Source organism: Martes martes, assembly GCF_963455335.1.
Source record: "Martes martes genome assembly, chromosome: 6".
NCBI classification, from domain to species: domain Eukaryota; kingdom Metazoa; phylum Chordata; class Mammalia; order Carnivora; family Mustelidae; genus Martes; species Martes martes.
The window spans coordinates 99,280,879-99,297,988 of record NC_137893.1 but is presented as its reverse complement, the minus strand read 5'-3'; the positions used below and the strand labels follow the sequence as shown (position 1 = coordinate 99,297,988).

Below are 17,110 nucleotides of genomic sequence, written 5' to 3'. Positions count from 1 at the left end.
CTCTCCTTCTATTTTCAATGATAGCCTAGCCAGATATAGTATTCTTGGCTGCATGTTTTTCTCGTTTAGTGCTCTGAATATATCATGCCAGTTCTTTCTGGCCTGCCAGGTCTCTGTGGATAGGTCCGCTGCCAATCGAATGTTTTTACCCTTGTATGTTACAGACTTCTTTTCCCAGGCTGCTTTCAGGATTTTCTCTTTGTCACTAAGACTTGTAAATTTTACTATCAGGTGACGAGGTGTGGACCTATTTTTATTGAGTTTGAGGGCGTTCTTAGCATCTCCTGGATTTTGATGTTTGTTCCCTTTGCCATATTAGGGAAATTCTCTCCAATAATTGTCTCCAATATACCTTCTGCTCCCCTCTCTCTTTCTTCTTCTTCTGGAATCCCAATCATTCTAATGTTCTGTCATCTTATGGTGTCACTTATCTCTCAAATTCTCTCCTCGTGGTCCAGTATTTGTTTGTCTCTCTTTTGCTCAGCTTCTTTATTCTCTGTCATTTGGTCTTCTATGTCACTAATTCTTTCTTCTGCCTCATTTATCCTAGCAGTGAGAGCTTCCATTTTTGATTGCACCTCATTAATAGCTTTTTTGATTTCAACTTGGTTAGATTTTAGTTCTTTTATTTCTCCAGAAAGGGCTTTTATCTCTCTGGAGAGGGTTTCTCTAATATCTTCTATGCCTTTTTCGAGCCCGGCTAGAACCTTGAGAATTGTCATTCTGAACTCTAGATCTGTCATGTTACCAATGTCTGTATTGATTAGGTCTCCAGCCTTCGGTACGGCCTCTTGTTCTTTTTTTTGAGGTGAGTTTTTCCGCCTTGTCATTTTATCCAGATAAGATTTGCTTTCTCCTGCTGTGGAATTCCACTGTTCTTGATGGGTGAAGTTGGTTTTGGATGGGTTTCTTGTTAATCTTCTGGGGGAGGGGCCTGCTGTAGTGATTCTCAAGTGTCTTTGCCGCAGGTGGAATTGCACCGCCCTTGCCAGGGGCCGGCTAAGTAATCCGCTCAGGTTTGCTTTCAGGGGCCTTTGTTCCCTGCGTGCTTTCCGTAGAGTTCTGGAGGACGGGAATGAAGATGGCGGCCTCCCAATCTCTCGGCCTGGAGGAGCCGGGAGCTTGGGGTTCCACTCCTCAGTGCGCCCTCAGAGAAAAGTGCCCAACCACCCCGCCTCCGGTCTGCAGTGGCCTGTGGTCACGCCTTGAGGAAAGCAGTCAATTGCTGGAACCTGGAGAAAAGCGCCCGGTCGCTTCTGTCTCTGTGGCCTCCGGCCGCGCTCTGAGCCCACCCAGCCTGCGACCGGCACAAGGTAACCCTGGGCTGAGAGCTCACTCCTCGGCTTTGTCACTGTAGCCAGCTTCCCCGCTCTAATACCTGTGAGCTCTGTGGCCCTCAGACACCCCCGGTCCTTCTGTGACCCCGCGGGACCTGGGGTTATGCTGACCCCGCCTGGGTTTCCCCCAGTTTAGCCTCTGGAGCGATGTCTCCCAGTGGAGCAGACTTTTAAAAGTCCCGATTTTGTGCTCCATTGCTCCACCGCTTGCCGGGTGCCGGCCCCTCCCCCCGGGGTCTATCTTCCCGTCGCTTTGGATTCACTTCTCCGCAGGTCCTACCTTTCAGAAAGTGATCGATTTTCTGTTTCTACAATTGTTGCTCTTCTTCTCTTCGATTTCCCGTTGGATTTGTAGGTGTTCACAATGTTTAGATAAGCTATCTAGCTGATCTCCTGCTACCTGATGTCGTCTCACCCTGCTACTTCTCCGCCATCTTGACTCTTCCCCCCGATACTGAACAAATTCTTGAATTGAAATATCAAATCAAGGAATCCCCTTGAAGAAATTAGGAAGCAGTAAATAGAAGAAAAATGTATAAATATTAAGGCTTATGGAAAACAGAAAGCAAAAGTGACAAAATCACTTTATAAGAGTCCCAGGAGGAAGAAACATTTGAAAACTAATGACTAAAAATTATCCTGAATGTAAGGGGCAGAAAAGATTGAAGACTTCAAAGTAGAGGTCACAGAGAGTACCAATCCAGATATGTAAGAAAAAAAAATGCACCTTATGTTATAAGAAAAATCAGTCACATTAGAGATAAAATTCTACAAACCAAGAAACAAATTCTTTTTTAATTTTTTTTTTATTATTATGTTCAGTTAGCTGACATATAGAACATCATTCATTTTGGATGTAGTGTTCAATGATTCATTAGCGGTGTATAACACTCAGTGCTCATCACAACACAGTATTAAGGAAGAAACAGACTCTTAATTCTAGAGAACACACTGATGGTTACCAGAGAGGAGGTGGGTGAGGGGATGGGTTAAATAGGTGGTGGGGATTAAGGAGTCCACTTGTGATGAACACCAGGTGTTGTATAGAACTATATTGTACACCGAAAACTAATATAACGCTAATATATGTTAACTATACTGGAATTAAATTAAAAGATTAATAAAGAAGTAAGTACTGCACCAAAAAAAAAAAAAAAAAAAAAAACCCTTAGAAAGAATACAGAGCCACTCTGTAAATGATCACTCTATAGCAGAAGATTAAATATCATGCTGGCAAAATACTTCACAAGTATGTTGTTGAAGAAAAAGAACCTAGGGAAAAAAGTGTTGAAGAGATAGGACCTATAATTTTCTGTTCAACAAAACTATAATTTAAATGAAAGGGCAAAATAAAGATATTCTCAAAAACATAGACCACAGAACCAACACAAAAACACCTTGTTGTATATAATTTTAAGCAAGATTCCATCAAGAAAAAATAAATAAATCCAGAAGAAAGCTATCAGTGTGTGAGAAATCAGGATCTAAATAAAGAAGATATCATGAAAGATATAACACAGATATTGCAAAGTGGATAGGAAGGTAAACATAATTATTATCTTTAACAGTTTATGTGCAACTAAGCAAAGAAAAGGTAAAGTAAAATTGTCAAAATTTTTTAAATTTTCAAATCAATCAATGTCAAAATACTAGAAGGAAAGCAGGAAAATTAAAAAAACAAACAAACAAACAAACAAAAACGATTTAGGATCCCAGATAAACAGATTCTCCAGACTGAATACAAAAGTGATATCCAGAAATATATTATCCTAAAAATAATTAGACCAGAGGGCACAAACATTTTTTTTTAAAAACAACAAGTAATAGAGAAAATAGTAAAAAAGTAATGAGGTAAGAAAGTAATAGAAAATAGTAACAAAAGATATAGCTAGGAAAACATGAACTTAAAATTGCATACATATATTACCTACATGGAGGTCACTGTTTTCATACTAGATTAGGAACAACCTCAGGCTCAAAAGGATTATATATGCTATTAAAGGGTATAAAAATCAAAACGATGAGAATGAACACCACACATAAGCAAAAGCGACACAAGTTCAAAATATACAAGTCAAACCTAATAAACACTACTCTAGCTTTATCTTTGTCTTCCTCTAGGCAGCAATTACCATGATTATATTCTCTTACTCTCGTAGCTTACCACATAGTTCTAATTTTCCTCTCACAACAATGGACATTTCATTTCCTCTACTGGCTTCTCCTCTACCTCCTTTATTGGACCTACAATATTTTGTTCCTTGGAGCTCTCTGTAGGGCACTCCCAACGTTAATGTGTCCATCATCTCCAGATCTCTCCTACAAGTTCCAGACACACCAGTTTAAGGCCCCCTGGTACATACTTCAAACTTATCCTGTCCAAAGTGAACATAACCCTCTCCCCTCCTCCACATTTTGCATTCTACATGATTGTCTATGTTCAAGGCAGAAACCTGGAGTTCATCCATGATTTTACTCTCCTAGACTATTTCCATCCAACCCTACAGCAAGCCTAAAAGATCTCTCAAAGCTACATGCTCTCCTCTAGCCCCCTGAACCCACCCCACTTGGGCCATCATCACTGACTGGTCCTCTGACCTCAAGAGCCCCCTCACAGCAGCCATCTTGATCATTTTCAACCATTTTTTATTATTCTCCCATATTTTTATATCCCTCCATTTTCCATGGATTCCAAATTTCACGCTATTAAATATAAACATACCTCGTTTTATTGTGCTTCACTTTATTGTGCTTTGTAGATAATGTGTTTTTCACAAATTGAAATTTTGTGGCAACCTGTGACAAGTTTATCAGCATGTTTTCCAACATTTGCTACTTTGTGTTTCTGCGCCACTTATTGGTAATTCTTGCAATATTTCAAACTTTTTCATTATTGTTCTATTTGTTATGGTGATCTGTGATCAGTAATCTTTGATGTTACAATTGCAATTGTTTTGGGGTGCCATGAGCCATGCCCATGTAAGATGGCAAAGATGTGTTCTGACTTCCCCAACAGCCATTCCTCAATCTCTCTCCCTTACCTTGGTCTCCCTGTTCCCTGAAAAATAACAAAATTGAAATTAGGTCAATTAAGAACTTACAACAGCCTCTAAGTGTTCATGTAAAAGGAAGAGTTGCACATCCCTCCCTTTAAATCAAAAGCTGGAAATGATTCAGCTTAGTGAGGAAGGCATGTTGAAAGCCAGGATAAACCCAGAGCTAGGCTTCTCATGCCAAACAGCCAAGTTGTGAATGCAGGGAGAAGTTGTTGCAGGAAATTAAAAGTGCTACTCCAGTGAACATAAGAGTGATAAGCAAGAAACAGACTTATTGCTGATGTGGAGAAAGATTTTGCCATCTGGGTAGAAGATCAAAATAGCCACTAACATTCCCTTAAGCCAAAGCCTAAGCCAGAGCAAGACCCTAACTCTCTTCAAATCTCTGGGAGAAATAAGGAAGGCTGGGAGAGAAGGAAGCTGCAGAAGAAAAGCTTGAGGCCTGCAGAGGTGGGTTCATGAGGTTTAAGGAAAGAAACCATCTCCACACAACTCAAGTGCAAGGCAAACCAGCAAATGCAGATTTGGGAGCTGCAGGTTATCCAGAAGATTTAGGGAGAATTCATGAAGGAGGCTGCACTATACTACAGATTTTCAGTGTAGATGAGACAGCCTCATATTGGAAGAAGGTGCCATCTAGAACTTTCATAGCTAGAGAGGAGAAATCAGTGCCTGGCTTCAAAGCTTCTAAGGATAGGGGCCAACTCTCTTGTTAGGGACCAATGTAGCTGGTGACTTTAAGTTGAAGCCAGGGCTCATTGACAATTCTGAAAATCCTAGGAATAATCCTTAAGAATTATGCTAAATCTGCTTTGTGCTCTATAAATGGAACAAAGCGTAGATGACAGCACATCTGTTTATAACATGGTTTACTGGATATCTGAAGCCCACTGTTGAGACCTACTGCTCAGAAAGAAAGATTCCTTTCAAAATATTACTGTTCATTGACAAAAGAACTGGTCACCCAAGAACTCTGATGGAAATGTACAGCAAGATGAATGTTGTTGCCATGACTGCTATTCCAACATTTATTCTGCAGCTCATGGATCAATGAGTAATATTGACTTTTAAGTCTTACTATGTCATTTGCAGCAACATGGAAAGACCTTGAGGATATTATGCTAAGTGAAATGAGTCAGACAGAGAAAGACAAATACCATACGATTTCACTTATATGTGGAGTCTAAAAACAAAACAAACAAAAAAAAACAAACAAAACAAACGAACAAACAAAAAAACAAATGAGCCAACAAATAAACAAAACCAGAAAAATACTCATAAATACAGAGAACAAACTGATGGTGGCCAGAGGGGAGGAGGCAAGGGAATGGTCAAATGAATGAAGGAAAGTGGGAGGTATAGGCTTCCAGTTATGGAATGAATAATTCACAGGAATAAAAGATACAGCATAGGGAATATAGTCAGTGGTATAATAATAGCATTGTATGCTGACAGACAGTAGCTACAATTGTGGTGACATAGGATAATATATAGAATTGTCATATCATGATGTTGCACACCTGAAGCTAATATAATATTATGTATCAACAGACTCCAATTTTATTGATTTTATTTATTTGTATTTTTTTCACAGAGGAGGAGACCAAGCACAAGCCAAAGGGGGGACGGGCTGAGGAAGAGAGAGAATCCCTATACCTCAATTTTTTAAAAAAAAGAAAAAACGAAAAGAAAACTTTCTGGACAGGATTCACCATTGTTGATGCCATTAAGAACATCTGTGACTCATGGGAAGAGGTCAGAATATCAACACTGACATGAGTTTGGAAGAACTTGATTCCAGCCCTCACGGAGGACTTGAAGGAGTTCCAGATTTCGCTGGGGGAAGTAAGTGCCGATGGGGTGGAAACAGCAAGACCTAAAATTGGAAGTGGAGCCTGAAGACGTGCCTGAGTTGCTGCAATCTCGTGATCAAACTCGAATGGATGAGGAGTTGTTTCTGGTGGAGGAACAAAGAACACGGTTTCTTGAGATGGAACGTATTCTCGATAAAGATAGTGGGAAGATTGTTGAAATGATAACAAAGGATTTAGAACATGACATAAACTTAGTTGTTAAAGTCGTGGCAGGATTTGAGAGGACTAACTAACTGTGAAAGAAGTTGTGTGGGTAAAACGCCATCTGACAGCATCACACGCTACAGAGAAATCATGGAAGAGTCCATTGATGAGGCAAACTTCACTGTTGTCTTGTTTGAAGAAATTGCCACAGCCACCCCAGCCTTCAGCAACCACCACCCTGATCAGTCAGCGGCCATCAACATGGAGGCAAGACCCTCCACCAGCAAAAAAGGTTATGACTCTCTGTAAGTTCAGAGGACAGTTAGCATTATTTAACAACAAAGTATTTTTAATTAAGATATGTCCAATGTTTTCTAGACATGTTATTACACACTTAACAGATGACGATATATTGTGAACATAAATTTTATATGTATTGGGAAATGGAAAAATGCACTTGATTCACTTTATTGCAATATTCACCATATTGCTATGGGCTGGAACTGAGCCTTCCATATCTCCAGGGTATGCTGTAAGTATCTAAGTCACTATCCCTAGCCCACCGCCCCATTTCACGTGCTCCGCCCCTGGTTCACTATACCGCAGCCATACTGGCCCTCATCTTCATACACACTAAGTTCCTTCCTGCCTCAGGAAATGTGCACGTGCTTACACCTGAAGGTTAATCTCCCTGATCTCTCTATACTTTGGACTCTTCCCATCTTTGCTCTCAGCTTGAATTCCTCTTTCTGATCACTACATCCAAAATATTACCTTGCTTACGTTACCTTGCTTGCCATTATCTTCTTAATGCCTCACACCACCCAGGCCCATAGTAGGTCCTTAATAAATACTTGTTGAATGAAACAGTTGTCTTAAATTTAGTGACTTAGAATAATGTATTTTAATACTATAAGCATTAAATATTTCTTAAATAAATCAATAATACATATTATTCACATAGTATTACTTAAGTTCTATTCCTATTATAAAATATAAAGTACTTTTTATATGTTCAACAGAATGAAAATATACTTTAAAATTTATGTAGCCTCAAATAAATCAATGTTTCATATTTTTAGATTAAAAGACTTAAAGAATATACAATGAATAGACAAATATAAAAACTACAATTATCTATTTGTAGGTCCTCTCTGCTAAAATATCATTTGTAATACTGATGATTATTAGTTACTGAGTTCCTATGTCATTATTAATGGATAATTATAGTTTTAATAATCCAATCAAAAATTAGGAAACTTTTCTAGTCATAAGCAATTCCGTACATTTAAAACCTGCTTTGTATATACAATTGTACAACTTTTTTTTTTTAATTTTATTTATTTATTTGACAGAGAGAAAGAGAGAGACAGCAAGAGAGGCAACACAAGCAGGGGGAGTGGGAGAAGGAGAAGCAGGCTTCCTGCTGAGTCCTTCCTAGGACTGACGGCTCAGTCCTAGGACCCTGGGTTCATAACCTGAGCGGAAGGCAGATGCTTAATCTGAGCCACCGAGGTGCCCCCACAATGTACAATTTTTTTTTTTTTTAGATTTTTATTCATTTACTTGACAGACAGAGATCACAAGGAGGCAGAGAGGCAGGCAGAGAGAGAGGGAAGCAGGCTCCCTGCTGAGCAGAGAGCCCGATGAGGGGCTCGATCCCAGGACCCTGGGATCATGACCTGAGCCGAAGGCAGAGGCTTAACCCACTGAGCCACCCAGGCGCCCCTCCACAATGTACAATTTTTAAAGGGAACCTGAAAAAAGCATTTATACTCACTCAAAGAGTGAAAATACAGCTGACCAAAAAACCTTAACAATTATAAAGAAAAAGCCACAACCATTTTGAAAATTTGATGAGATCTGTATTAAGCATTCAAAAAAAAATAATGTAGCATTTTATTCCAACAAACAAAAGTGACTACATTATAAGAAGGAAATAATTACTCAGTTAAAACAGTTAATGACTTAGTAGTATCCTAACAATCTAAAATATCCAGGTTTCTGTCCCTGTGAGTCAAAGAACAACGAAATAAGCTTAGTCGACCAAAAGGAAAAAAGTTCCAGAAATACCTGTGTGAAAGCTCTTAGCCTAATGTAACTTCAGTCTACTTCCTTTCCCACTTCTGCAATTCTAAGTGACTGTGAATTATGTAAGTACTGAAACGATGGTATGAGATAAGGATAAGCCACAAATTCTATATGCGGTTCTTAAAATGCTTCTTAAAATGCCAACTATAAGGACAAAGTCTAACACTTTGGCTTTCAAACTGTTTGAACTTAACCCATAGTTAGTAATAAATTTTACTTTGTAACCCTGTACACATATACTTACATACATACACGTAAACAAATTGAAACATACTTCAACAATACTACTCACTAGTTGTAATCAAATCCGATATTTTACATTCCTATTATTCTGTTTTTAAGATGTCGGTGGCTATCCACCTGATTAACTTCCCAATTCACGACAGGGTCTTAACCTGCAGTTTAAAACCATTGATCTAGTCACTCTTATGGTTCAGCAAATTATATTAAATATATACATACTTTCATGGTGTCAGAACCCAACAATGTCTGTGAGGAACTCGGAGAGTCAGAATGCTGGAAAAGAAAAAGAAACAAGAAGGACAAACCTAAGACGCATCATACTCAAACAGAGGAAAATGAAGAGAAGCGAAGCAAATGTTTGAATTGCACATTCTAGTCTAAGGCATTACCATAGACAAGGAATCCTGTAAGACCTTATCAATGGTAGCACAGAGCTCTTCAGTTTGCTGCCTGAGCTGTGCAGGGAAACAAAACTGGAAGAATTGAAACCAGGTACTGAGTTAGCAATGAGTTTCGGTCTTTTGTTTCAAAAGCGTGGGTAATCTGAAGTCATTACCTCCAGAGGTGGGTCTAAAGTGTTGTCCTTGAAGACACTTCCAGTCTTGGCTGGTTCGTCGAGTGCCTAATGATAAACGAAATAGTTCTCATGTGAGGCTTTTAGTCAAATATACATGTAGTAGAAAAGTCTCTTCAAAAAAGCCCTGTATCTCAAGATTTCAAAAAGGAAAAAAAAAAAAAAAAGACTTTAAATCATTGATGATGATCTATTATCTGGCATAGAGGCATTGCTCACATCTGTCTAGTTTCTCCATGTAATGAGTATCTCCAACATACGGTATTGAAATAAAGAAAGGAAGCCGAACTTTTTAACATACACACTGGAACTTGAACACGTTATACATCCAGATGAGACTTGTCCCCTTCAAAGAAATCACTTTGGGAAGTGACACACAGAAACAATGATGTAGCCCTTTCTCAAAATACCACAAAAACTATCTTTGAGAAAATGCTTTAGGGCCAGTTTAATAAGAAACATGCACACACAAGAAAGAAACTTGTCTAATTTTTAATCATTTAGGTATAAAAAATTTGGGTTACTTGATTCATTAGACTTGGCCTTGGATGACATCCAACTCTTTTGAAAAATACTTTTTGTTTATTGTGATATAGGTCAGGTATCTACTTTTTATTTACTGTGATATAGTTCAGATACCTACTTTAGACATATAGTTTAGATATGGAGAAAGTACGATGGCACTCCGTACAGTGTTCGTACGCCATTGAGAATAATTAGTTTCACAAAATAATGGAAACCAGTATGCATTCCTCCCTGCTTGTTTTTTCATCTTCCACATGAACCTGAGAATTCATCGCTCATTAATTTTGTGTTTATCATCATGTGTATGCCTTTAATTTTTAAAATGTAGCAATATATTCATACATCACTAGACAATATATAAGGTTATGTTGTGTAAATCTAATTTTATATAAATACAAAATATGATTCTGGAACTTTTTTGTGTTTGTTTGCTTGCTTTAAACCACTTTATTGAGATACAGTTGAAATACAAAAATCTGTACCTATTTAACATATGCAACTGATGTGTTTGGAAACAAGTATATATCCATGAAACCATGTCAACAGTCTATTGCCATAAACACGTCCATCACCTCTGAAAATTTCCTCTTGCCCTTATTATTGTTTTCCATATAGCTATTCATTTAGTTGTTGGACCTCCACATTATATCCCATTTTAGGCATATTCCAAAACAAAATGGATACTTCTAGTGCTAAATATTTAGGGTGCCCCATATTTTCCCTATTAGAAACTGTAACAACTCTCTCCCTCATACACTTTTCTTTATAACATATTTGTAGTTTAAGACTAAAGAAAAAGATAGCTTTTTCAGATATTGTGAAATTATTCTTTAAAACAATTGTATAATTTTACACTCATAACTGCAATGAATGAGAGTTCCTGTTTTTCAGACTTTGAAGAATCTTAACATCCTGACATACATAAAATATCTCCCTATGGTTTTAGGTTGAATTTGCCTGATAATTTTTGAGGTTGGGCCTCTTTTATGTATTTACTGGTCATTCATGTTTCCTTTTATATATGTATTCATTGTTCTATTGGGTAGTCTGCTTTTTATTCATTTGTTGGAAAATTTTATATAATTTGGATGCAAAGTATTTGTCAGTTAGATGTGGCACACATGTCTTCACCCAGTCTTGCCTTCCCTTTCCATGATCGCCAATATGTCTTATGATAACACACACAAGTTTTCATTGCAATACGGTCAAAGTTTTCATCATTTTCCTTTGTGATTTAAGGAACTCTTTTCTAACCTAGTAAGTCACGCCCTTGGGTGGAATTCTTAAAATTTGGGTTGCTTCATATGTGGTCTAAATCCTTCATGCCTCACAGCGAAGCTGGGAGTTGGGGATTCTTTCCCAACCACATGGAGCTGTGCCAGCATTGGAGTTTATAAGGACAGTGTATCTCAGCCTTTTTTTTAACCTGTTTTGACATTCTCATTCACCCAGTGTGTAAGAGTAACTCACATAGTTTCTGGATTTTTCTCAGAGGGAATTGCTCAACATATAGCTGTATATTTGGTGTGTCTGTGGGAAGAGGAAATTTCAGAAGTCTCATATCGCCATCTTAGTCCCACTCCTTTATCATCTCTAATATTTATTTGTGTCTACTTACTTTTTTAAACAATCAGTTTCTCCAGAGAATGATCAATTTCTCATCTCTTAATTGAACTACAAATTGGCATTGATCTTCTTTGGCATATTTATATTCCATTTCAGTAATATATGTTAATATCTTTAACTAATTCCTTCCCTCTACCTTTTTTTGGATTTATCCTAACCTTTCTGAATGTATTCCTTTTGTTGCATTTCACAAGTCATTATATACAGTATGATCGCTGTCATTCCGTTTTCAATACATCTTTAAACATTTCTGTTAAGATTTCTTAGGTTCATGGGCGATTTAAAAGAGGTTTTCCCTATTAATTTTTAAAAATGAGGATTTTCCCCAATTTTAAAATTATCTAATTTAGTTATGCTATAGCCAGAGAATTTCTTCTTCATAATAGTGACTTTTTATGAAGTTTGAGATTTATGACATAAGACACAGTTTTATAAATATTCAATTTATGCTTAAGAAAATATCTATCTTCTGTTGTCTGCAGGCTTCTGCATGTAAGTGTGTGTCTATCTGATCAAAATTATTGTTTTATTCAATTTATCCTAGTTTTACTGGGTTTCCTGCATACGTGCTCTATCAATAATTGAAAGAGGTATCATAAAATCTCAGGGAATGATAGTGGGTTTGTTAACCTCTCCCTGTGATACCAGAAATTTTTGCTCAACATAGTTTGAAGCCATTTTATTAGCTACATTCATAATTAGAAGTATTCCTCCCTCATGACTTAAATGTTTATCATTATAAAGTGACCCTCTGTCTCACCGGTAATGCTTTATGTCTTAATATCTACTTTGCCTCATATAACCAAAAGCTTTGATTAGCATTTTACTAGCACATCATTTTATGCCTCTTTTTTTTCAACTTCCTACATTCAAACATTAAAAATCAGTGGTTTATAAATAGCAGATGTCTAGAATTCATTTTTTGATCCAGTCTAATTTCCACTGTCTTTTAACTGGAGAGGTTAACATTTTTTTTTATTACAATTACTTAGATGTTTAAATGTTTCCAAAACATTTGTTTTATTTTTGTCTTACTTTTCCTATTTCATTTTTATTCAGTTTTTGAATATTTTAATTGATTAAATTTGTTTTTTTCCTAACTCATTTGCCCTCCACTAATTTAGATATCATGGCAAAGAAAATGCTAGATGTTCATCAGAGATTTTCATTTTCTTGGACACATATACATTTCTTTGGTCTCAAGAATTTAAGTATGACCTTGTGACTTATTCCTATGAAATAAATGTGAGTAGAAGTCATACGTTACCTCTGGTGCAAGGCAGCTAAGAGTGGATATGACTTTCCATAATTCTCTCTTCCATCTTCTTCCAATACTAAGATGCAAGATGGAAGCCGACCTTCCTAAATCACTGAATTACTAAGAACTCATGTGGGAGAGCAAAAATGAACACTACCAACATGGATATGGAAAGGAAATAAACAATGATTGTGTTAAGCCACTGAAATATCAGGGTTTGTCCACTGTGGCAGTGAGAATGGCTTACATTAAAACTAATATGAAAGTTATAGACTATTTTTTTTTTTTTTACAAATTAACCTTGAAAATTTTTCTTTTTATACCAAGGTCTAAACCAAGCAGTACAAAATCTAGATTCAATTCACATACTATTCAATAATCTAGCAATTGTATAGCTCTCTTCAACCCCTACTCTTGTTTTTATGTTCTAATTGCCTTATAAATATATTTGAATATGCTACCAACATATCATGTTTTAATTTTTTTAAACTACTTTTTTTTCTTTTTAAAGATTTATTTATTTGACAGAGAGAGAGAAAGAGCTCACAAGTAGGCAGAGAGGCAGGCAGAGATGGGGGTGGGGGGAAGGAGGCTCTGAGCTGAGCAGAGAGCCCCATGTGGGGCTGGATCCCAGGACCCTGGGATCATGACCGGAACGGAAGGCAGAGGCTTTAACCCACTGAGCCACTCAGGTGCCCCTCATGTTTTAATTTTTGCCTTAAATAGTTATATGTATGTTAAAGGAATTTTTACAAAATAGTATTTTATAGTTATCCACATATTTATTATTTTCCACGTTCTGCTTTCCTTCCTGAAGTTCTGAGTTTCTATTCACCATTATTTATCTTCACCTTGATGAACTTTCTTTAGCATATTTTGTTGTACAAATCTGTAATCAACGAATTCTCTCAGTCTTCTTTCAGCTGAAAATATCTTCATTTTGTCTTCATTCTTGAAGGGGTTTTCCCCAGCAACATAATAACAACTCTCGTAAGAGAGAGTTTTTTCCTCTCTCTCTCTCAGTATTCCAAGATGTCATTCCATTCATTGTCTTCTGGCCTCCACTGTTTCTAATGAGAAGTTAGCAATCATTTTATTGTTGTTCCTCAGTATGTAATGCATTATTTTTCCCTGACTGCTTCCAAAATTTTCTCCTTATATTTGATTTTTAGAAGTTTGAGTGTAATATGCTCAGTCATGATTTTCTTTGAATTAAACATTTTGGGGGCTATCTGAGCTTCTAAAAAGTATTACATATTATACCAAATTTGGAAAAATTTTGTCTATTAGTTATTCAAATATTTTTTCCATCTCGTTCTCTCCTCACCCTCTGTGACTCTAATTACATTTTGATATCATCCCCCATGTCACTGGAACTCTGTTCATCTATTTGTGTTCCCCTTTTATTCAGATCAGGTAACGTCTAGCAATTTATCTTCAAGTTCACTGACACATCTGCGTCTTCATTTTTTTCTTGAAAAATACAGTGCATTTTCTAATTTCCAATATTTTAGTTTTCAACTCTAGAATTTCCATTTGAGTCTGTTTTAGTTTCTATTTTTGTGAAGTCCTATATAACTCATTATCGGCATTTTTCCTTTATACCCTTGAGGATAGTTACAAGAACACTTGGAACATCTTTGGGTCACTCTCTGTGAATTACATTTTCTCTTTGAGGGTGGTTTAAATTATCCTGCTTCTTTGTATGTCTAGGAATTAGTAATTTTGTGTCCTAACTATTTTGTTGTTATTATTTAGTTTTAGCAGGCACTGAATTCAGCTCCAAACTCTTTCTCCTTGATGGTGGGCAGCAGCTGGAATCTCTGTTTAGTTATTTTATCCTTAGCTGGGGTTAGCTGGGCTTAACAGGCACATGTGTAATTCAATGGTCATCCAGGGGTTTGGGCAGAGTTTATATGCAACATTTAGGGCTTCCTTTCTGTGACTCACTCTTTTCCCACATTCTCCCCTCACTTTCCAGATCCTGTGTAACCCTCCGCTCTCTTCTCTGATTCCTCATCCAGTGAGCCTGCTGGTTTCTTGCTGAGCTTTCATTTGCTCGGTGGTGAAGAGACAAAGAGCCTCCCATAGATTAAAAACTCAGAAAATTTGGAAAATCACTCAATTCCTTTATCTCTTTACAAACATTGACTCTACTGAAGTTCAACCTGCTCTTGGTCACTTGGTTCAGTACTTTTAGACAATTAATTTTTTGTATTTTGTCTAGTTTATCAGAGTTATCTACAAAAGGATTGGTCCAATACCAGCTACTGTTCATTTCCTAGAAATATAATGAGTCAAACTAATTTCAATTCGTTAGCACAAATTCTCCTTATCACAGAGACCACATAAATTCAAATCTCAAACCCACTTCAGGGCAGGCTTATGGTTAAAGATTCTCTTTTTTCCTACCCTGAGCCCAGGCTGACATAAGAAAATTTGCTTGTCATTTCCCTTTGCAAATTTATTTTTTCTTATCCATCATTTTTTTTTTTTTTTTGACAGAGATCACAAGCAGGCAGAGAGGCAGGTGGGGAGGGTGCGGTTCCTGCTGAGCAGAGGGCCCAATGCAGGGCTCCATCCCAGGACCCTGGGATCATGACCTGAGCCGAAGACAGAGGCTTTAACCCACTGAGCCACCCAGGCACCCCTCTTATTCATCTTGTCATTGAGAATGTAACCCTTCAGAAACCCTGGCTTTATGACAGGGAGGCAATTCCAGTCCTCATCTCACTTAGCCCCAAATCTTTCTCTCCCTTCACCAGTTTGATAGTAATCCCAATCCCTATGATTAGTGAGCATAATATCTTCCGAATAACTAAGCATACTGAACTTCAACTTGCTTTTGGTATTTGACCCTTGGGGATTTCCCCGACATTTTTATGAGCTCAGCTTCATATTTGGGGTGAACCACATCCAATTGCTATATTCAACTGGAAGTTACAGGCTGTCTTGTCCTGTTATTTAGATTTACCTTTGATTCTTCATTTCCTAATTATCAGTCTGATATACACATATTCTGACCAGAAAGTGTCACACAAGCTGTGGAATCACGCAATCTAAGACTCAACGGAATCAATTTTTCCCCTTCTAACAGACCCAGTGACAGAACAGATCCAGAACTGTTAATCTTCACCAATAGGAACCATGGGCAGATGTCGGTTGTCATTTTGGCCTAGGATATACACCTCAGAATTCAGAAAAGTTATATCTAAAAATAAGAATTTACCATCTTCTCATTTCAATAAATCACAAAGGAAAATATTGTCTGGATTTTTTTTTTTTTTTTTACAAAATCCACTCTTCTGCAGTAATTAAAAAAATACAAAACATTATCTATGATAACCTAATAGAAATGCATAAGATTGGCGATGCCTGGATGTCTCAGTGGGTTAAGCATCTGCCTTCGACTCAGGTCATGATCCCAGGGTCCTGGGATCGAGCCCCGCATGGGGCTCTCTGCTCAGCAGGGAGTTTGCTTCCCCCTCCCCCTCTGCCTGCCTCTCTGCCTACTTGTGATCTCTCTCTCTGTCAAATAAATAAAAAAAATCTTTTTAAAAATATATGTGAGATTGCCTCTTTCTAACCATAAAAAATTTCTCTTTTGCCTTCCTTCTTTTTCCTCTAAACTTACTAGTCATGAATAATGGGTAGCAAGAACAGAAAATTTCATAAAAATAACTCCTAGCTGGTGTTCAGATAGTTTAATTTCTCTCTGACAGTGTCTTAATTACCTATTTACCTTGCGGTTATGGGCACGGCCAAATACACAACCCCGACCACTGGGCAGATGGAAGCAACAGTTTATTAGTCAGATATATTCACAGCCTAGAGGAAGAGAATGCTGCATACCACACTGGGCCACACAAGGGCTGTGCTCAGGCACAAAGTAAACAACCAAGGGTGGTGGAAGACGGGCTTTGTAGTATCAAGAGGGTGACGTACATGTCCCCTGGTTTGTAGAAAGTTGTGATTGGCTTGTTTGGTTCAGTAGGAACTGTACATGGTCAGTTTGATAAGGGAGGGTTAGGGGACCTTATCTGGGGGTGGACAGTGGGGAGGGATTTGAAGTTAGGCTACTTGAGGCCCCTCTAATTTCACTATTACATCAAGGTGGCACATAATATGGGGCCTTAATTTTAGACTTGATGCCATACGACTTCTAACTACAATGATAATTATGGAGAAGAAAAAAGTCAGAAACTAATGAGAAGGACTAAGAACAAACTCCTTAGGGGAACAGTTTGATCCAGCTCTTCTTCACCTTTTCAATAATATCTTCTATTTTCTCTCCATTTGCAAGCTGCTCTCCAACCACAAAGAACCGCTTGAGTTCTTTGACCTTGTAACTACATGTTATTAACTCTGCCTAGATTGTCCTT

At 37.5% G+C, this 17,110-nt stretch overlaps 1 protein-coding gene across 9 annotated transcripts in view; it reads right to left on the bottom strand.

The window, feature by feature from the left end:
• Window positions 1–17,110, bottom strand: part of MLIP (muscular LMNA interacting protein) — a 254,404-nt gene that overhangs the window by 82,784 nt on the left and 154,510 nt on the right. For 8 of the 9 annotated variants that reach the window (XM_080805321.1, XM_080805322.1, XM_080805324.1 and 5 more), the window contains 3 exons: window positions 9,302–9,367; window positions 9,135–9,218; window positions 8,965–9,018 (listed from right to left, as the gene is read on the bottom strand). The exons of the other annotated variant lie outside the window; for it this stretch is intronic. In XM_080805321.1, coding sequence (XP_080661447.1) covers window positions 8,965–9,018; window positions 9,135–9,218; window positions 9,302–9,367 — 204 coding nt within the window. The remainder of the gene's footprint in view (window positions 1–8,964; window positions 9,019–9,134; window positions 9,219–9,301; window positions 9,368–17,110) is intronic. 9 annotated transcript variants of the gene reach the window in all.